Source organism: Oncorhynchus mykiss, chromosome 31 (genome assembly GCF_013265735.2).
Source record: "Oncorhynchus mykiss isolate Arlee chromosome 31, USDA_OmykA_1.1, whole genome shotgun sequence".
NCBI lineage: Eukaryota > Metazoa > Chordata > Actinopteri > Salmoniformes > Salmonidae > Oncorhynchus > Oncorhynchus mykiss.
This window is the reverse complement of record NC_050571.1, coordinates 22,675,662-22,695,057: the sequence shown is the minus strand read 5'-3', so window position 1 is coordinate 22,695,057 and position 19,396 is coordinate 22,675,662. Positions and strand designations below refer to the sequence as shown.

At 44.5% G+C, this 19,396-nt stretch overlaps 1 protein-coding gene across 1 annotated transcript; it reads right to left on the bottom strand.

The window, feature by feature from the left end:
• Positions 1 to 1,048: 1,048 nt before the first annotated feature.
• On the bottom strand, positions 1,049 to 19,077 carry arhgef37 (Rho guanine nucleotide exchange factor (GEF) 37). Its single transcript, XM_036970051.1, has 15 exons — positions 18,983 to 19,077; positions 18,434 to 18,505; positions 17,541 to 17,612; positions 16,581 to 16,942; positions 15,815 to 15,944; positions 15,035 to 15,182; positions 14,657 to 14,856; positions 14,375 to 14,505; positions 13,558 to 13,662; positions 12,995 to 13,108; positions 12,483 to 12,800; positions 12,143 to 12,271; positions 10,734 to 10,929; positions 10,179 to 10,393; positions 1,049 to 5,145 (listed from the first exon to the last, which is right to left on the bottom strand). The coding sequence occupies exons 4-15, from the start codon at positions 16,929 to 16,931 to the stop codon at positions 4,939 to 4,941; spliced, it is 2,244 nt and encodes a 747-aa protein (XP_036825946.1). The 5' UTR covers positions 16,932 to 16,942; positions 17,541 to 17,612; positions 18,434 to 18,505; positions 18,983 to 19,077; the 3' UTR covers positions 1,049 to 4,938.
• Positions 19,078 to 19,396: the final 319 nt, after the last annotated feature.

Here is a 19,396-nt window from a genome sequence, read left to right as displayed (position 1 = left end):
TTGTAAGGCTTCCAGGCCCAGAGTGTAGTTGTAAAGCACAGGATGTATCCTGATAGAGATAGCACATTTGTTTTCAGGACACACACTATTGGCTGAGACGAGGCTTGACTGCTGGTTGTGTCTCGAAGGATCCAATGTGTCATACAAGAAGATCCCTATGTCTTATATTCCCTGTATGTTCCCTTCAATGCCCAAGTTTCTCATCATTGATCATTCCAACTTCATGAAAAATAAACAGTAGATGGGAAGAATAATATGAGAAACAGGACATAAGCACATACATCGCCCAGTAGTACTGTATATATGTTTAATGTAAACATGTACAACTGCAAAAACAAAGTTATTTCATACTAGCAATATAGCATTTCATTTGGCTGTAAGCTATAGTTCATACTGTACACTACAGCAACAAGAGAACATGAGATGATTGACAGTTTAAAGAGTGAGATTAAAATAGTACCAAATCTAATCAAAAAAAATATTTCTCTAGCCCACAGCATCAGCTAAACTTTCACTGCAGCGATTACGAATTTGAACTCCAAGAGTTTGAATAAATGAAACGCTATAGAGCTTAGTGTCATGTAAGTGTTATAAAGTGCCTTATCGGGTTGCCAGAGGGGGACATGCCATATAGTTTGTGCCAGGTTGGATGACTGGCATGGGCTCCTTTCTAACATTGAACATAAACATCCCCCTCCTCCTTCCCCCCTCTGCGTGTCTCTGAGTGCCAAACTATCGCAAGCGCTAAGTCCTGCACCCATGTGATGACTGTTTACATCCCTGACATCCTAGGCCAGTACTGTTTACAAGAGAGTGTAGGGAGAGAGAGCTCTAGAGAGAAGAACAGGTAGAGGGGGAGAAGGGGAGAGCGCTCTAGAGAGGGGAAGAGAGCTCTAGAGATGGGAAGTGGACGAGAGAGCAGGGAGAGGAGGAGAGAGCTCTAGAGAGCAGGGAGAGGAGGAGAGAGCTCTAGGGAGTAGGGAGAGGAGGAGAGAGCTCTAGGGAGTAGGGAGAGGAGGAGAGAGCTCTAGAGAGCAGGGAGAGGAGGAGAGAGCTCTAGGGAGTAGGGAGAGGAGGAGAGAGCTCTAGGGAGTAGGGAGAAGAGGAGAGAGCTCTAGAGAGCAGGGAGAGGAGGAGAGAGCTCTAGGGAGTAGGGAGAGGGCTCTAGAGCTTATGTATGGACCGCCTGCCTGGCTGTTTCAAAACACAGTCAGGCTCTTCATATAATTGGAGAGGTAGTGCCGTGTCCTCCCTGTTGAAAAACAAGACAGACCTTGAGCGGCTGCCTGTCCACCATGCGGGACAAATGCTGGCCCGTAGCCATGACAGTCCATGCATGCATATCGAAGGGTTTAAATAAAGAAAGAGTGGCATCTCAGTGCCACAATTCGCAGATAGTGAGAGAGAAAGAGAGGAGGCCATGGAGTCAGAGTTAGCCATCATTTTAGGAAAAGTCAGGAGGGAGGGGGTGTTGCCTCCCCCTTTACAAACATATCCCCCTGGCCCTCAAATCTCCGCTCTTGCCTGGGCCCCTCCTTCAGTCTGATTAGGCCCCAGACCATTCTGTCCCACTGTCACCACACACAGGGGTCAATGTGATTTCCATTAAGGGAAAGGGCACTGCCCCATACAGCACAGGGCAGATCAACATGTAAACAATCCTTGACTACTCTTTGGTTACAAAATATGTTTGGCAAATTGAAAGCATGGAGTTATAGAACATCAAAGCATTTACTTTACAAATGTCACTTAAGTGTCCCTGTTGAAGACAGGCTTCTGCCCTATGGGCCGTTGTATCTCCTCTTTCAGTAGCGTGCAGCAGCTTGATGTACAAGTACACTCTCTGGACAGGACTCTAGTCTATTGCAGGCCAAATAACTTCCTTCAAATGCAAAAGGCATAACGAATTAAGTTTCAAGTCAATGTGTAGCAAACTTATGGATTCAATTATATCAGGTTTAAGGGAACCTGGTGAACTGCATCTCTTACAGAATGTCAGTGTGTGTGTCCATGTTCCATCTCTATTCATGTCTTATTCAGAGGGTCTGGAAACTGAAGGAGAAAGCAATAAACTCCTGATGTTGTAGATTTTTGTGAATTTTTTGCCTAGTCAATCCCCCTGACTAGGAGATCTGCTCCGCTTGACTGCCGTGGCCCACTCCCACTCTGTCCCTCGACTGACTGACACACAGTTAGCCAGTGGACGGTGAGGTGATTGCACCATGTCAGTGGCTCTCTCCCCAGGTCCCCGAGGGGAACATCAGGAGAAAGGGGCTTCCTGGCTGCATGGGGGCAGAGTGTCATGTGCCTCCCTAACCTGTCTCACTACTACCTTCTAAACGCCAGTCATTTGCTACAAGCCAGGGGAGACTTTCACATTCTAGTCCAGCAGTACAGGGGACGAGCTATTGTTAAAACTAAATTGGTTGTGCCAGAGAGATCAGCTGACAGGGCCTTAAAGAAGCAACGGCATCAGGAGCGTTGCCAAATGGTTACCAAATACAGCCCTGGTTTAAAGTTCCCAGGACAGGCCCACTGCTGCCATTTCTGTGGCCAGCCTAGTGCGGCTTGGATGGATCAGCCCCAATCACATTCAATGTGATTCAACTCTTCCTCCCAAATTGGGAGGGGAACTCTTCCAGGAAAAATGCCCCCCGGCACACAGATGCTCTTTCCCTTGACTGCCGTAATATAGCCCCCCGTGATTGGACAATAAATTCTGCCCAGCACAAATATGAGGCTGCAACCAGATAGACATTGTTATTGTGCAGCCTCTGATCTACAGAAACAACATGGACGCCTTGATTCAGCCCTGCCTGATTAAAGCACTGGATTACCCTCACAATCAGGAGCCCAATTATCTAAGACAGAGAGTAAAACCAATCTAATTGCTTTCTGTATACTCCCTTATAGCATTACGCCAGGAGCAGCCCAGAAACACTGTAGAGGTAGTATTGCAGTAGCTGTTTTGCGATGTACCACCCAGAAGAGGTAGCTGGAGTTAAACCGCTGTTCCAACAGTGACCAGCGGGGGGAGGCCAAGGGTCCAACAGAAGATCCTATACAGGCAGTGGGCTATTTATAGAACCATTGAATGAGAGAACGTTTATTTTTAGAGCTGTGTAGGGTTCTGTCATACTATGGTTAGCGGTAGCTGCAGGGAGTCACTGCATCACATCCCTGGTGACAACCCGTCCTTAGCTGAGGCAGTGACGACCACAAACACAGAATACGCCACACGTTTAAATGTCATATGGAGGACAACACGTGTCATTCAATAGCATCGTTTGGTTAGTACAACATTCAAAGCCCTGACATCCATTTTACACGTGATTACTCTCCATTTTGTTGCTAACATAGTGAAAGCTCTGTTATCATAACTCTCATATAGACCACCACTATCTTCAGGTATGTGGCCTTTCCTTAAATTATATCTAAAATTCAGAAACTGCACCATCTTAGAGCCTAATACAAATCCTGTTCTGAGTCAACATGGTAAAATAGAGGTGACTATCTGAAGAGCTGCATACCCAGCTTGAGTGCTGTATTACCCAGGGCACAGTGACTACTCTGCACCAATCTGCATAACAATGACACTGCTGCACTGACAGAGCCGTGCTCCCTTTCAAACAGCGATTTCTTCCTTCATATCATCAGAGATTATTATAAAACGCCTGTCGCACGGTCCTGCTGTGTTAAATCAATTAAATAAATACAATTAAAAAAACATGACATCTATACCTTGACAGTGGGCTTACAGAGAGAACATTCTCTTTAGATCATATTATGTAGTAGATATTGACAGTAAAAGGAATGACATGACCACACCGGTAAGATATGAACATGTTTAGGTTGTGTGACATCCACCAGAAGATTAACGTCACTGTCGACTGAGCTAATAATGAAGAGGCTAAAGGTAAAGCCAACAGACATCTGTTGGGTGAGCGCTGGTGTGGTGCGCCCCCTTGTGGCCAGCTGAGAGAAGACAGTTATGTCTGTCTAGACCAGTCAGCCCAAATGCAGCACCAGGTAATGTCTGGTCTTCTCACTCTGCCCTGATATTTGGACCAATGAGAAGGCTCCGCTAGCTGCAGTACAACAACTGTCTTATTAAAGCCATATCAACCTAACGATGTCATTGGTTTAGTAACACACCTTTGCTGCCATTTCATGTCTGGAATCAAACTAGATCCGCTTCATCCATTTGAACAAGCTATCTTAACCACTTTCCTTATTTGATCATGCAATCTAGCATTAAGGTTTGCCGACCTCATTCTTCCTAGAAATCAGAAAACTATTTAGCCTGAGCATAAACAGCATTACTGTCAACGTCAGTGGCCAAGTCACCTGACAGTGCTAGTGGTACATCAAAATGGAGTTTGTACATATTTCCATCAGTTTAACTGCCAGCGCCCAGACTACGTAGTGTGTGTGTGTGTGTGTGTGTGTGTGTGTGTGTGTGTGTGTGTGTGTGTGTGTGTGTGTGTGTGTGTGTAAGAGTGAGTGAGTGAGTGAGTGAGTGAGTGAGTGAGTGAGTGAGTGAGAACTCCAGACAGACAGATAAGCTTGATGGACTGCCTGCTCTTCTCTATCATCATGCTGTGCTGAGGCATTCCTACCTGCCTGTCAGTCAGTCAGTCTCTCCAGGGAAAAAGCAGCATTGCACCCCTGGTTCCTGGTGATGGAAGCGGCCTCCCACTTACATGCTAATAAGAGCTGCAGTTGAGGGCTTGGAGCACTCTACCTGCAAATGCCAGCCTCGCCACTTCACACACAAATCTGTGATTCAATCAACAGCACACTCTCCTTCTCTCTCGCTCTCTCTCTCTCTCTCCTGTGGATGTAGGCTTCCCCTGCTAAGATGAGCTGTGTGGCAGTGAAGGGTTGAGTGGCAGTGTCTAGCTCAGAACGGCTGGTGGCTGGTTACCCGGGGCAACCCTAGCGGTAAGGGGCGGTGGGCGTTGTGGATGTGGGCATCACTGTCAGGTAGTTGGAGGGCACGTATCCCCTCTGCCCCCGCACCTCCACCAGGCTCCAGTCACAGCTACCCTTCTTGTCATGGGGTTCCAGGACTCTGATTGGTTCCCCCGCCCTCAGAGAGACCTCGTGACTGCTCCTTGCCATGAAGTCATAGCCTGCGAGCACCTGCAAAGACACCGCAGAGGTCAGAACAGACAGAGCAAACAAGGCTTTAGTAATGAGCATGATGCCCTAGAGATTGATTGTATTTAGTCTGGTGGCCATTAGAAAACACAGCTCACCTCTGGACAACATAACTAGAGAAACATCAGCAGGGCATGTAAGTGCAGGTTAATGGCTCCGCCATGTGGCCTGTGATGGTATTGGACTACTAATCTGTCTCCTCCAGGGTTGGGCTCACTTCAGAATTAGTCACATGACACAGGGTGTGGAATTTTTATTTAAACAGAGAGGAAGAGGCGAAGTGAGAGGTTTCACGAAAATAAGCAGAAATAAGCACCTGAGGAATTTTTGTGTGGAGGCAACAACAACAAAAAATAGACTACATCGGAGTTGTGCCTGTTGTCACAGAGACAGAGGACTCATCACGGCTATAACCTGTTTTAGCATGGACATTGCCGTTGAAAGAAGTAAACTTGGTGAAGAAGTACACTGGGTGGGGATTCATATTGTTGGGAGCAAATCAGCCAATGAAGAATAATAAAATGAACTACTTTAAAATTGCCCATGCTGTCACATACGGCAAAATGACACCGATACAAAGGTGAGTCATCCATCTCTATGGCCTGTTGTTCACGGGCCCATCTCACCTTAATTGGCTAGAATGGTCTTGCCTGATCTTGCTTCTTCCCGCCTGCCTTTCATCTTTGAAGACGTGTATTTCCATTGTTAGAGTGGTCACTTGACTATTTTGTCAATATAACAGACCATCTTTGATTTGAGTTTCAGTGACAGGAAATATAATTTAATGAATTGCAATTCAAAGAAGTTCTGCTCAGTCACAGAACACTGAATCTGACACGTCACATTACCAGATATCAAAGAAGTTCAGCTCAGTCACAGAACATGAGTTTCACTGAATCTGACACGTCACATTACCAGATATCAAAGAAGTTCAGCTCAGTCACAGAACATGAGTTTCACTGAATCTGACACGTCACATTACCAGATATCAAAGAAGTTCTGCTCAGTCATAGAACATGAGTTTCACTGAATCTGACACGTCACATTATCAGATATCAAAGAAGTTCAGCTCAGTCACAGAACATGAGTTTCACTGAATCTGACACGTCACATTACCAGATATCAAAGAAGTTCTGCTCAGTCACAGAACATGAGTTTCACTGAATCTGACACGTCACATTACCAGATATCAAAGAAGTTCTGCTCAGTCACAGAACATGAGTTTCACTGAATCTGACACGTCACATTACCAGATATCAAAGAAGTTCTGCTCAGTCACAGAACATGAGTTTCACTGAATCTGACACGTCACATTACCAGATATCAAAGAAGTTCTGCTCAGTCACAGAACATGAGTTTCACTGAATCTGACACGTCACATTACCAGATATCAAAGAAGTTCTGCTCAGTCACAGAACATGAGTTTCACTGAATCTGACACGTCACATTACCAGATATCAAAGAAGTTCTGCTCAGTCACAGAAGATGAGTTTCACTGAATCTGACACGTCACATTACCAGATATCAAAGAAGTTCTGCTCAGTCACAGAACATGAGTTTCACTGAATCTGACACGTCACATTACCAGATATCAAAGAATATAACTTTTTTATCTAAAAAAATAAAGTAAAGGCTTTTTCCACTTGGAACCTCTAGGTTTGCTCAACCTTATTCATGGTTTCCTCACACGTGAAAGTGGTGGAATTACGGCGTTTAGTCAAGGTCAGAATCATAGCATGCTATTGTCACACTTAGGTTCAAGGTTAGAATATGATTAGAAAAGGCCATTAAAAAAAGGTAATTATGTTCCATTTACGCATGCTTAACTCAGGTCAGAATTCCCCCCTTACTCTTTTAATCGTAGTGCTTAGAATAGCTAATTATATTTCTCAACAAACAATGCAGTTATATTAGACCCTACCTTATACACTAACTATACCAAACATTAAGAACAACTTACTAATATTGAGTTGCAACCACCTTTTGCCCTCAGAACAGCCTCCATTCGTTGGGACATGGACTCTACAAGGTGTGGAAAGTGTTCCACAGGGATGCTGGCCCATGTTGACTCTACAAGGTGTGGAAAGTGTTCCACAGGGATGCTGGCCCATGTTGACTCTACAAGGTGTGGAAAGTGTTCCACAGGGATGCTTGCCCATGTGGACTCCAATGTTTCCCACAGTTGTGCCAAGTTGGGTGGATGTCCTTTGGTTGTTGGACCATTCTTGATAGACATGGGAAACTGTTGAGCGTGAAAAACCCCAGCAGCGTTGCAGTTCTTGACACACAAACCGGTGCACCTGGCATCTACTACCATACCCTGTTCAAAAGGTACTTAAATCATTTGTCTTCCCCATTCACCCTCTGAATGGCACACATACCCAATCCATGTCTCAATTGTCTCAAGGCTTAAAAATCCTTTGTCTCCTCCCCTTCAGCTAGGCCGTCATTGTAAATAAGATTTTTTTCTTAACTGACTTGGCTAGTTAAATAAAGGTTAAATAAAAAAATAAACATCAAATCTACACTGATTGAAGTGGATTTATCAAGTGACATCAGTAAGGGATCATAGCTTCAACGTGATTCCCCTGGTCAGTCTGTCACGGAAGAGCAGGTTTCCTAATGTTTTGTACACTCAGTGTATATTTGTGTAGACTACACCTGTTTATAGAATTTTACTGAATTCAATTCTATTCCTTTAATTCAAATTATAATTCTATATCCTGTTTACTACTTAAATTCAAATTCAGTAAAAATGTAAGCATTCAATTGGAATTCTGAATTGAGCCTAACCACGGTCTCCTCTGCTCTGACAGACACACACTTAGCTATGGCAAGGATGTTGGACAGAAAGAACAGACTAAAACGGACCACCCATGTTGAAGAATCAAAGCCTTAGCAGGATGGCATGTCACCTGCCTATGATTAGTGATCATACTGTCAGTGGTGCATGAAGAGGGCTGGCTATAAGAGTATGATAGATGCCTCCCAAAGGTCACGAGGAGAATCACTCACAACCAGGAGAGCAGCATTTCAACAGCTCAGCCACACAGACAGACCGAACCCAGATACAATTATTCTACGCGTGTGTGTGTGTGTGTGAGTATGTATGTATGTATGTATGTATGTATGTACTGTATGTATGTATGTATGTATGTATGTATGTATGTACAGTGCCTTGCGAAATATTCAGCCCCCTTGAACTTTGTGACCTTTTGCCACATTTCAGGCTTCAAACATAAAGATATAAAACTGTATTTTTTTGTGAAGAATCAACAACAAGTGGGACACAATCATGAAGTGGAACGCCATTTATTGGATATTTCAAACTTTTTTAACAAATCAAAAACTGAAAAATTGGGCGTGCAAAATTATTCAGCCCCTTTACTTTCAGTGCAGCAAACTCTCTCCAGAAGTTCAGTGAGGATCTCTGAATGATCCAAAGTTGACCTAAATAACTAATGATGATAAATACAATCCACCTGTGTGTAATCAAGTCTCCGTATAAATGCACCTGCACTGTGATAGTCTCAGAGGTCCGTCAAAAGCGCAGAGAGCATCATGAAGAATAAGGAACACCCCAGGCAGGTCCGAGATACTGTTGTGAAGAAGTTTAAAGCCGGATTTGGATACAAAAAAGATTTCCCAAGCTTTAAACATCCCAAGGAGCACTGTGCAAGCGATGATATTGAAATGGAAGGAGTATCAGACCACTGCAAATCTACCAAGACCTGGCCGTCCCTCTAAACTTTCAGCTCATACAAGGAGAAGACTGATCAGAGATGCAGCCAAGAGGCCCATGATCACTCTGGATGAACTGCAGAGATCTACAGCTGAGGTGGGAGACTCTGTCCATAGGACAACAATCAGTCGTATATTGCACACATCTGGCCTTTATGGAAGAGTGGCAAGAAGAAAGCCATTTCTTAAAGATATCCATAAAAAGTGTCGTTTAAAGTTTGCCACAAGCCACCTGGGAGACACACCAAACATGTGGAAGAAGGTGCTCTGGTCAGATGAAACCAACATTGAACTTTTTGGCAACAATGCAAAATGTTATGTTTGGCGTAAAAGCAACACAGCTGAACACACCATCCCCACTGTCAAACATGGTGGTGGCAGCATCATGGTTTGGGCCTGCTTTTCTTCAGCAGGGACAGGGAAGATGGTTAAAATTGATGGGAAGATGGATGGAGCCAAATACAGGACCATTCTGGAAGAAAACCTGATGGAGTCTGCAAAAGACCTGAGACTGGGACGGAGATTTGTCTTCCAACAAGAAAATGATCCAAAACATAAAGCAAAATCTACAATGGAATGGTTCAAAACTAAAACATATCCAGGTGTTAGAATGGCCAAGTCAAAGTCCAGACCTGAATCCAATCGAGAATCTGTGGAAAGAACTGAAAACTGCTGTTCACAAATGCTCTCCATCCAACCTCACTGAGCTCGAGCTGTTTTGCAAGGAGGAATGGGGAAAAAAATTCAGTCTCTCGATGTGCAAAACTGATAGAGACATACCCCAAGCGACTTACAGCTGTAATCGCAGCAAAAGGTGGCGTTACAAAGTATTAACTTAAGGGGGCTGAATAATTTTGCACGCCCAATTTTTCAGTTTTTGATTTGTTAAAAAAGTTTGAAATATCCAATAAATGTTGTTCCACTTCATGATTGTGTCCCACTTGTTGTTGACTCTTCACAAAAAAATACAGTTTTATATCTTTATGTTTGAAGCCTGAAATGTGGCAAAAGGTCGCAAAGTTCAAGGGGGCCGAATACTTTCGCAAGGCACTGTGTGTGTGTGTGTGTGTGTGTGTGTGTGTGTGTGTGTGTGTGTGAGTGAGTGAGTGAGTGAGTGAGTGAGTGAGTGAGTGTGTGTGAAAGACACTCCAACAATGTATGATGATGTTTGAAGAACTAAAACAAATGGATGAATAAAGCACTCAGGAGAAGGTTTGGGGCACTCTGCACTTCAACCTGGCAGACAAGGGCAAGCAGCTCAGAGAGTCACTGACCTGGAGGCAGGGAACTGTCATCGACATAGACCTCAGGAGCCGGGGCTGGGGTGTATCAGGGGTGTAGGAGGGTGGCCTGACGCCAGGCGTGCAGGAGTGTCGTCTGACCCCCCCAGCATGATCCATGGTAGTGATCAGATGAGGGGATGGGGGAGGGTCCATAGTTACCTGGTGGTAACGTACCAGCTTGGAGGACGGGACGTATCCTCTTGGACCTGGACACAGGGAGATTGGTGTAGATGATAAGTAATTATAATCTGATGAGATGTACAGTATATAAACCACGTTGTCCTATAATTAATCATTAATCTATTTGGCTTGATAGATCTCACTGGCATAGATGAATGGTTCCCATGCAGCAGTAACAGTAAACAACCATTAGATATCTCCACCTTAACTGGTGGCGAATGAAGCTGCATTATGAGCATTATGGTTTGGTATTCACTGCTACATTGACAGAATTAAGGAACGACTTTCCTTTTAGAAATGAAAGCTGTTTGTTATTTTAAAGATCAGCCCCTCTAGTGAAAAGGCTAAATGTCTTGGTGGTCTTACCCCCAGCGTCGACCAGCCAGCGTCGTTTGTCTCCCCGTGTGTCCATCTCACTGATGATGGCCACCAGCTCTCCTCTGTTCAGGCTCAGGTCCAGGTCTCTGGTCCCCACCACATGACCCATCAGCTGGTAGATCTTCCCTGAGCCGTGCTTGTCTGTGAGGACCTTCAGACGCTTCTGAGAGCCAGGGCTGAGAGGCTGGGAGGATAGCGTTGTGGTCATTGCACACCAAATGGAAGAGAAGACAAATAGGAAGGGAGGACCTGAATTCGTTCAATAAGAAATGTCAATTATTTTTTTCCATTGCAAAAATGTGTTAAACGTTTTTCTGAGGTGTGCCCTAATGAACACGACTCGGGTAGATATATTGGAACTGGTAAGGACCCATCAGGAACATAGTAAAGCAATGGCTTTGACAGCTAGTCATTCACCATGTTCATTATCACTGGTGTTCACCTGCTCAGCTACCAGCCAGGGTGACTTCTAGAGTTTAAATGGCTTCACTATGTCATCTAAGAGTAGCTAATGAAGCGATCCTGTTTCTTTCTAGTACTGTACAACCTGTAAGTAGGAGTCATCTCTAGCCACAGATGAGCAGCCCATCCTCCCTAGTGCTGTCATGTATTCCTCTAGACCTGACAGGCTGAGTCTCATTACTATCTCTGGCTATGTCCCAAATCGCACCCTACTGTATTCCCTATATAGTGCACTACTTTTGAGCAGGGCTGGTGAACTATATAGGGAATAGGTTGCTGTGGTTCTGTGAGGCCTACAGCCAGGAGAGCTGCTCCTTAACACCACAGACAGACAAAGTGCAGCTTATAACATGGGCTGTGAGATGTCTAGATTAGTCTGGAAGATTAATCTACACCATTTCTCTCTCCACTCCTCCTCCCTCCCTACTAGGCAGTTTCACATTCTCACCAGTTAAAGTAATGAGCAGTGCTGTGGTGATGATAGGAGCCATGAGTAAAGTTATTGCTGTATTATGACCAAGCTAAATTAATGGTGGTTTCTGTTTCTGACTGGGGGGAAAATGTCATGTAATTTCCAGTATATTTTTGCTAGGGGTTTATCACAGGAAATACGGGTTAATGTTGTGAGTTCTGACATGATGTGTTGTAGTGTGTTGGTTTTGACAAATGGGCTCGTGTTCCTCAGAACCATCAACAGTTAACCCCAAGGCTAGTAGAAATAGCAATCATGATCCAATTCAGGTTATTCCAAACACATAATGCGGCATCAGAACATTGACAGTGAATACAGTAGGTGTAGTATGAATCATCCTGCTGCTATTTGACAAGTCCTGTGGGGCTGTGCATGTGTACACACACTGTCCCTGGCGATGTTACCCAACAACAAGTCCCATCGCCACCAAACAGATTATAGTGGAGCTTCTGTTGAGACTGACCTGGACAATGGGAGCATTGAGTTGGTCCTTCACATTCCAACACAGGCTCTCCAGCCTCCTTGCACCCTCCAGCAACGAACACTCCGCCCACTCCCAGAATGCATTCGGCTCCAGGGAACCGTGAGGGAGCTGCAAAGAGACATAAACAAAATGAGATGAGACAAATAGTCAAGTTTAACTCCCACTGAAATCTGATTCTAAAAGTAGTAACAAATACATGAGCAAACTGCTACTTCACTAATGTAGCCTTTAGGATCATAGAGAAAACAGGCATCTGTCTGTACCCCCAAAAGAAACATGCTAGTCATCCCCTCTACTCCAGTACTGTATTATTGTGTACCTGTTGGGTGAATCCCTGGAAGAGCTGCTCCATGTCTTTAGCCAGGTCCTTGTGCAGGCAGCTGAAAGCCCCCAGCATGCCCCAGAGCAGGGTGAGGGCCAGGCCGTTGAACTGGGGCAGCTCGTTGAGGAGCAGGGTGTTGATGGTCTTATAGGTGTTAGCCACCGCCTGCTCATCGTAGCTCAGACTGGGCTTCTCTTCGATCAGCTCGTAGTCCAGCAGCTTGTCCAGACGCTTACTGATCAGGTTACGAGGCCCCGCCAGGAGCTCTCTCAGGGAACAGATGGGCTTGTGGACCAAAGTCCTCATCCTCTTCTCCTGGAGAGAGAGAGGGGGATGGGATAGAGGGATGAGCGGGGGAGGGGAGTTACAAGTGTGAGGTCCAGACAGCGTAGTCTGAAGCCTGAAGGACAGGCCTGACAAGAAGGAAAGTGAAACTCGTCCATAGGCATAAGTATTTTTCTGATGCCTATTTTTGTGACATAACAACATGGTACTGCAGTTTAACTTACAAATGTAGGAAGTATCCATTGCCTCAGTGCTGTTATGATTTCTTTGTAGCATATAGCAGGCTTCTCACCATCCATGTCAAGATCAAACTCCTCTGGTCGACAGCTAAGAAACCTCTGGAATATAACAATGGAAGGAAAGTTACAACATGAACTAGAATTAGACATGGGGGGAAACGTAAACACAAATCTGTGTGGCAGTGTCAGTAATGCATGGTTTATGAGCGGCAGTGGTGGCTGTGGTTGTTGGCAGTAGGGAGGGACTGCAGTCCCATATTAGGTGGGGCAGTGAGTAGCAGGCTGAATACTTTACACTGATTTTCTTACAGTTACATTGTCTCTAAATTGTCAACTGCTCACCACTGAAGAATAAAACAAGTATTTCAGATCAGAGCTGTAGCCATTCTTTAGTGGAAGAGGATGCCAAGCCAGAAGTGAATGCTAAGGCATTGTGCACTAATTATACGTTGAGTGGAAAGCCACACATAAACCAAGTGATTCCAGTGTTGTCATGGTGATTTTACTCTGGTCTCCATGACAAAGGGCTAGGGTCAACAAAAGCTCACCTGTAGATGGTCTAGATATGTCTCCACATTTTCATGTAGCACGGTGATACCATTTTCAAGGAGATAGAAAAATCCCTCCAAGGCATCAAACTCCTCATCTACCAGCTGGAATTGAACCGAGGGAAGTTATTAAAGCGACACTTCGAGATTTTAGCAATGAGGTTTTTTATTTACTTCCCCAGAGTCAGATGAACTCATGGAGACCATTTTTACATCTCTGTGTCCAGTATGAAGGAAGTTTGAGGTAGTTTCGTGAACCAATGTTAACTAGCGTTAGCGCGATGACTCAAAGTCTATTGGTATCTGCTAGCATGCTAGTTAGCATTGGCTCTAGAAACTACCTCTAGCTTCCTTCATTCTGGACACTGAGAAGTAAATAGTGTCTACATGTGCATTTGACTCTGAGGAAGTAGATCAAGGGCCTCATTGCCAAACTCCCAAAGTACCCCATTAACAGTAAACTCTATAAATCATAACAGATATTAAAAGAGGAACATTCTAGTAGTTCTACCATCCATAGCTAAAAAGAGACCCAGAGCTTCAGTTTGTGACTTGATGAATAATATGTATCAAAATGTCCGCCAAAGGAACACTCATAACCATGTGAGAATCCTCCAGCATAGCATGAGTCATTGTGTTCAACGACTCTCTACATACTTTATGTAACAAATGCTCCTCAATGGCATCAAGGTTTACAGCAGGTAAACACTAGTCATATCATTTGTTCTCTTACCACGGTTTCTCTTACTTGTAGAAAGTGTAGCTTCATTTTATAGCTGAGTGATCTTAACAAGGACCGGCACAGACAGTACCTTACCTTTGGTGCAATCCCCGTCTCATGTTTGATAAACTGACTCAGTCTGGCCGTCTTCTTAGCGATGCTGTGGCTGTTCAGACGATTCATCTTATCCCTTATAGTCAGGGTTTCCGTCTTCTTGTATTTGTCGGCTGTGATGACAAGACAACAAATTCTAATATGGGTGTTCAGGAATAGGTGAAGGCAAGGGCCACAATCTACCAATTCCTCATCCCTGTCTGAATAGTAGAACCAATCACAGGGAATGATTACTAGATGGTGATAGCTAGCTCATGTTCTCACCTACTTCTCTGAAGCGTTTGTACTCATTGATCCTGCAGTTCAGGGCTATGGCGGTGTGGGCAGTTTGCTCCAGAAGAGAGTAGGCCGGGTGCCCAGGCTCTGTGTGTTTCATGATGGTCTGGAGGAGAAGAGGGTAGCGGGCGATCCTCTGGACTGGCATCACCAGGAAGAAGCTCAGAGAGGTGGCATTCACCTCTGGCCTGTACACAACAGTCTCACTTGGTCATACTTCCTGGACTTATAGTGAGAAAACATGGAGGTTCATAACACAATAGAGATGTGGTGTGATATCAAGGCCAGTTTCAGTCGTGGATTTTATTGGGACTTTAGAGACAAAGAATGGCAGGAACAGGAATGCAGAGGGAGATATGAACATACTCTGAGGACTTGATGACTTTCACTATCTCAGTCCACAGGGCATCTTTCTGCTTGTAGCTGTTCTCTAACGCTGTGACGGTGTTGTAGTTGGCCAGGTACTCCTTGTATGCTGACTCCATGTCTGTTGATAGACTGAGGAAGGCATCACCTGAAGGGGATATGAATCAAGTATTCATGAAGTGATATAAATGTACTTGTATGCCTCCCATGTTGTCCTTTATCCATCCCATGGAACGCTGCTAAGGTGATACAAATGAATATATAAAGGTGTTTAATTTTGTTGCTGTTGTGTAGTCGTTCTTGCAGGTTTGATCTCTGCAGAAAATATCAATGTTTGAACACCTAGCGGTCCAGGTGCTGAACAAGGTCAACAAATAATGGAAAAAGGGAACTTGGCTCTGTTGTTTTCTCCACATTGAAATATAACCGAGGCTAACAAGGTCCCCGCAGAGAGAAACCTTTTGTTTTTCGCTATCTAGCTGACCCATCCAAGCAGCTTGACTGCAAGGGGGACTGTATGTGTAAGTGTTGCTAATAACCATGGTGGAAAATGTACTAATAGGACTTTAATACACACAGCCATGTAGAACACATCATGACAAGCAGCTGGTATCAACAGAGGGGGTGGACATGAGCCTGTTCATGATAGCCTCATAGGATTAGTAGGTGTGGTAGTGCAGGTGCAAATATATTAGTAACTACCCGGGAGTGAAAATCACTAGGTGTATTCCAGCCAAGGAAACTGTACTGATACAGCATTGCACTATTCTTACTACTTACATAGAGTCTCCAGGAAGAGAGGATCATGGGGTGTCAACTGCTTCTGGTCCAGGAGGCTAAGGAGGCGGCCTGACACGTCGATCACCTCCTCTATGTACAGGAACATGCTGTCCAGGTTAGGCAGCTGTGGCTGTGGTAGGAGAGAAGGTACATACTGACTTTACTGCTCACCCACCACTACATTATCCCCTCCTCCTCTCCACCTCCTCCCTCCATCCTCTCTCCCATATACAATTACATTATCCCCTCCTCCTCTCCATCCTCCTCCCTCCATCCTCTATCCCATATATAATGACATTATCCCCTCCTCCCCTCCATCTCTTTATCCTCCTCCCTCCATCCTCTCTCCCACATATAATTATCCTTACATTATTCTCCTTACATTATCCTCTCCATCTCTTTATCCTCCTCCCTCTATCCCACATTATCCTCTCCATCTCTTTATCCTCCTCCCTCCATCCTCTATCCCACATTATCCCCTTCATCATTACAACTGGCTGATGCATAGACAGGCCTGTCTTCCACCCCATAAAATGGGATACCAACCTGTTTTTACGAGACTCCTGTTTTAAGCGTGGCCTTGTAATCAAAGACATTCGATTATATTGAAAAACTTTCCGAGACGTGAAAGGAAATAAAGCATGGTGCTTCAAGATGACCATATCTTAGAGAGCGGTAATTTGACTGTAGTCCCAGTAGGGCCCAGAGTTGTCACTGGTCAGGTTACATGTTCAGGAAACTCTATTAGCCCTATGCAGCACAGTACCTGGAGATTCTGCAGGTTGCTCCTGATGGTGCAGGTGCAGACCTGGAGGAGTCTCAGGTAGTTCCTCTCTGTGTAGACCAGCTCCTCTGTGGCCAGGAGCTGCCTCTGAGCCTCTCTCTCAGCTCTCTCCTCAGCCCTCTCTGATGCATCCTCTGCTGGCTCATCCACAAGCACTGACACTTTTGATAACAGAGACAGATATATAGGGTCCTCCTCTGTGTTCGCTGTTCTCTCTTTCTCCTCCATTCTCAACTCTTGGGCCTCAGCTCTTGGACTTGGAGAAGGAGTATGGTTTCTGGGAGCTGGGGTTGGGGTTGGGGGAGCTGATTCTGCACTCACGGGGCTCTCCATGCTGGGGCTGTCTGTCGGAGAAAAGGACGTTAGCTCCATGTGAGCCTGAGGTCTGTATCCCACCCAGCAGTAGCAGCCCGTGGCAGTGTTATTATAACGGGGCTGAATGGCTTATAGGAGACATAAGGAGACAACTTTGCATTGTTGCCTGTCCTCTGAGCTGGAATACGATGTGTTCAAACGAGATGGTCCTGCTCTTAAAAAGCTGTTACCGCTGAAGCAATTTCATTTGTTAGCAGATTTCAATTAATGTCATACTGCTTAGCTGTTTAAATGGCTGATTGTGTCAAAGGAATAGTGAGTAAAAACATGTGGAGGGACAGTCACCGGCAGTGACTTCAACATTAATTGTACTTTCAACTGTGGTTTGGCTGTGATTTACAACCGAACATAAGTTACCAAAACAAAGTTGTGTATGTATCTGATGAGTCATAATTAACATGTACATTAAAACAAAGACAGAACCATATCAACCCAGGTCTCTGGATTTTTAGTTTAAACATCCAATTAAATAGAATAGTCGCACTGAGCAACAACCTCACCTCAGGCTGAAAATAGAAGTTTCTCAGTGAATGACAGCAGAATAAAGCCATTAAAGCGCATCAATACCTTGAGTAGAGGACTGGGATCAGACGCAGCTCAGCTTGTGGGACAGTGGCTTGTGCTGCTGCATTCGATTGCCTGGCCAACACAGAAAGACTGGTGTAACTTTTTCCACTCACTCACTAAGAGCTGGGCTTCATGTGGCATGGGTGTGTGAGTGGAGGCTTGTGGGGGGATGGGAGGGTCAGCTGGGCTGGTTGTTAGGGGGAAAGGGTGGAGGCAGGGAGGAGGTGAAAGGCTATAGCAGTGTGGAGGCCAGAGAAGACACAGCACACAGCCTCTCTCTGTGCTGAATCAGCTGATTGAATGCAGCAGCCTGAATAAAGGAAGTGACGCCTGCTCAGGCTAAAGCTCATTGACTGGCCCCCATTTAAGAAGACAGGCTGGCCCGCCAAGTGGAGACAGTGCCACACCGACTGATGTTTTCTCACAGGAAGTAAAAGCTCCAAGTGAACGGAGTAATTGTAATGATTTTCCGTCTGTAAGAATTTAGACGTGTTCTTTGTGTGGATGTCTCAGCACAAGACAATACAATCATTTGGAGTTTACAGTAAGTATTTAGCATGAGGGTAATGACCTTTTCTCAGATATTTACAGAGGAACAATTCAACTAACTAACACAAATATTTCAGAGGCACTAAGGAACACACAAGTATTGAGGAAACGACGTGTTTGACTGGTTGATTCCGTAGGAATGTGAAACATTCAGGCATGTCTGAGTTGCCAAGGAATGCTGCAGAGCTGGTTTAATTACCTGCGGAGTCATCATTATGCTGACTTGTAGTTTTAAATAAACTAATGACGAAACCTAATTTTTCATTTCAGTATTTCATTTCACAAAATTGTCTACTGTTCACAAAAGATTTGTACAACATGTAACATTGATAACTTACTCTTACCATACACAGGGGTGGACACTTGGATTCCAGGGATAGCAGGAAACTGCATGGCCGATGGGTGGGTCCTAATGACTGGGGGATAAAAATATATTTCAGATGAGTAAACATCCTCCGCTCTTCGCGTCATAATTATCTTCCTTTCTTACTGCAGGTCATGGCCCAGTTCAATGTACAGTAGCAGATTGTTGTAGTACATTAGGCCTACTACCTCTACAGATTGTACTAGACGTAGTACAGTACTAGACTGTAGAAGGATTACAGCAGTAGATTGGCTCTAATAAATTCACATTTCCTTTTACAAAAGTGTATATACAGTAGATCAGTGATAGATCGGAAACATGGTATGATGTTATATTACAACACAGTGCAATAAGATATAGCCTAGTCACATGAAATATAGATAACAGAAAGAGAAACAGACCTTTGGCTTTAAAGCAACAGCAGCTTCTCCTCGCATAAGATGTGGTGCTCCAACTACAAGGTCAGTGCACACACAGAGAACTCTTATCCAAGGGGATAACATTATAATATTTAATAGAGAGAACATACCTTTAGAAATTGTAGCTGTTAGTCTACGGAGGCAGCACTGTCACTAAACACACGCGCACCTTGTGTGTCTTCCAAACCTCAATCACATGTCCCTTTTCTAAGAACAGGTTCGCCAGGCAAGGCTGACGTCATGTCAGTGCAATGCATTGTAGCCTACTGTTATTTGTGTGTGTGTGTGGATGTCTCAGCACAAGACAATAACATCATATGGAGTTTACAGTAAGTATTTATCATCAGGGTAATGGAATTTGTCAGATATTTACAGAGAAACAATTCAACTAACTGACACACCTATTTCAGGGGCAACAAGGAACACACAAGTATTGAGGAAACTACATACTATCTGCTTGATTCTGTAAGAATGTGAAACATTCAGGCATGAAAGTCTAAGTTTATAACATTGGAATTGGGCCA

What these genes read in the sequence shown, in the direction of transcription:
- arhgef37 (XM_036970051.1), bottom strand. Translation starts at nt 16,931, where the DNA reads ATGGAGAGCCCCGTGAGTGCAGAATCAGCTCCCCCAACCCCAACCCCA. An exon ending in AAAGTCATCAAGTCCTCAGA is followed by an intron (nt 14,857 to 15,034) that starts GTATGTTCATAT and finishes TGTTGTGTACAG; the next exon opens with GCCAGAGGTGAATGCCACCT. An exon ending in TCAATGCTCCCATTGTCCAG is followed by an intron (nt 10,930 to 12,142) that starts GTCAGTCTCAAC and finishes CTATCCTCCCAG; the next exon opens with CCTCTCAGCCCTGGCTCTCA.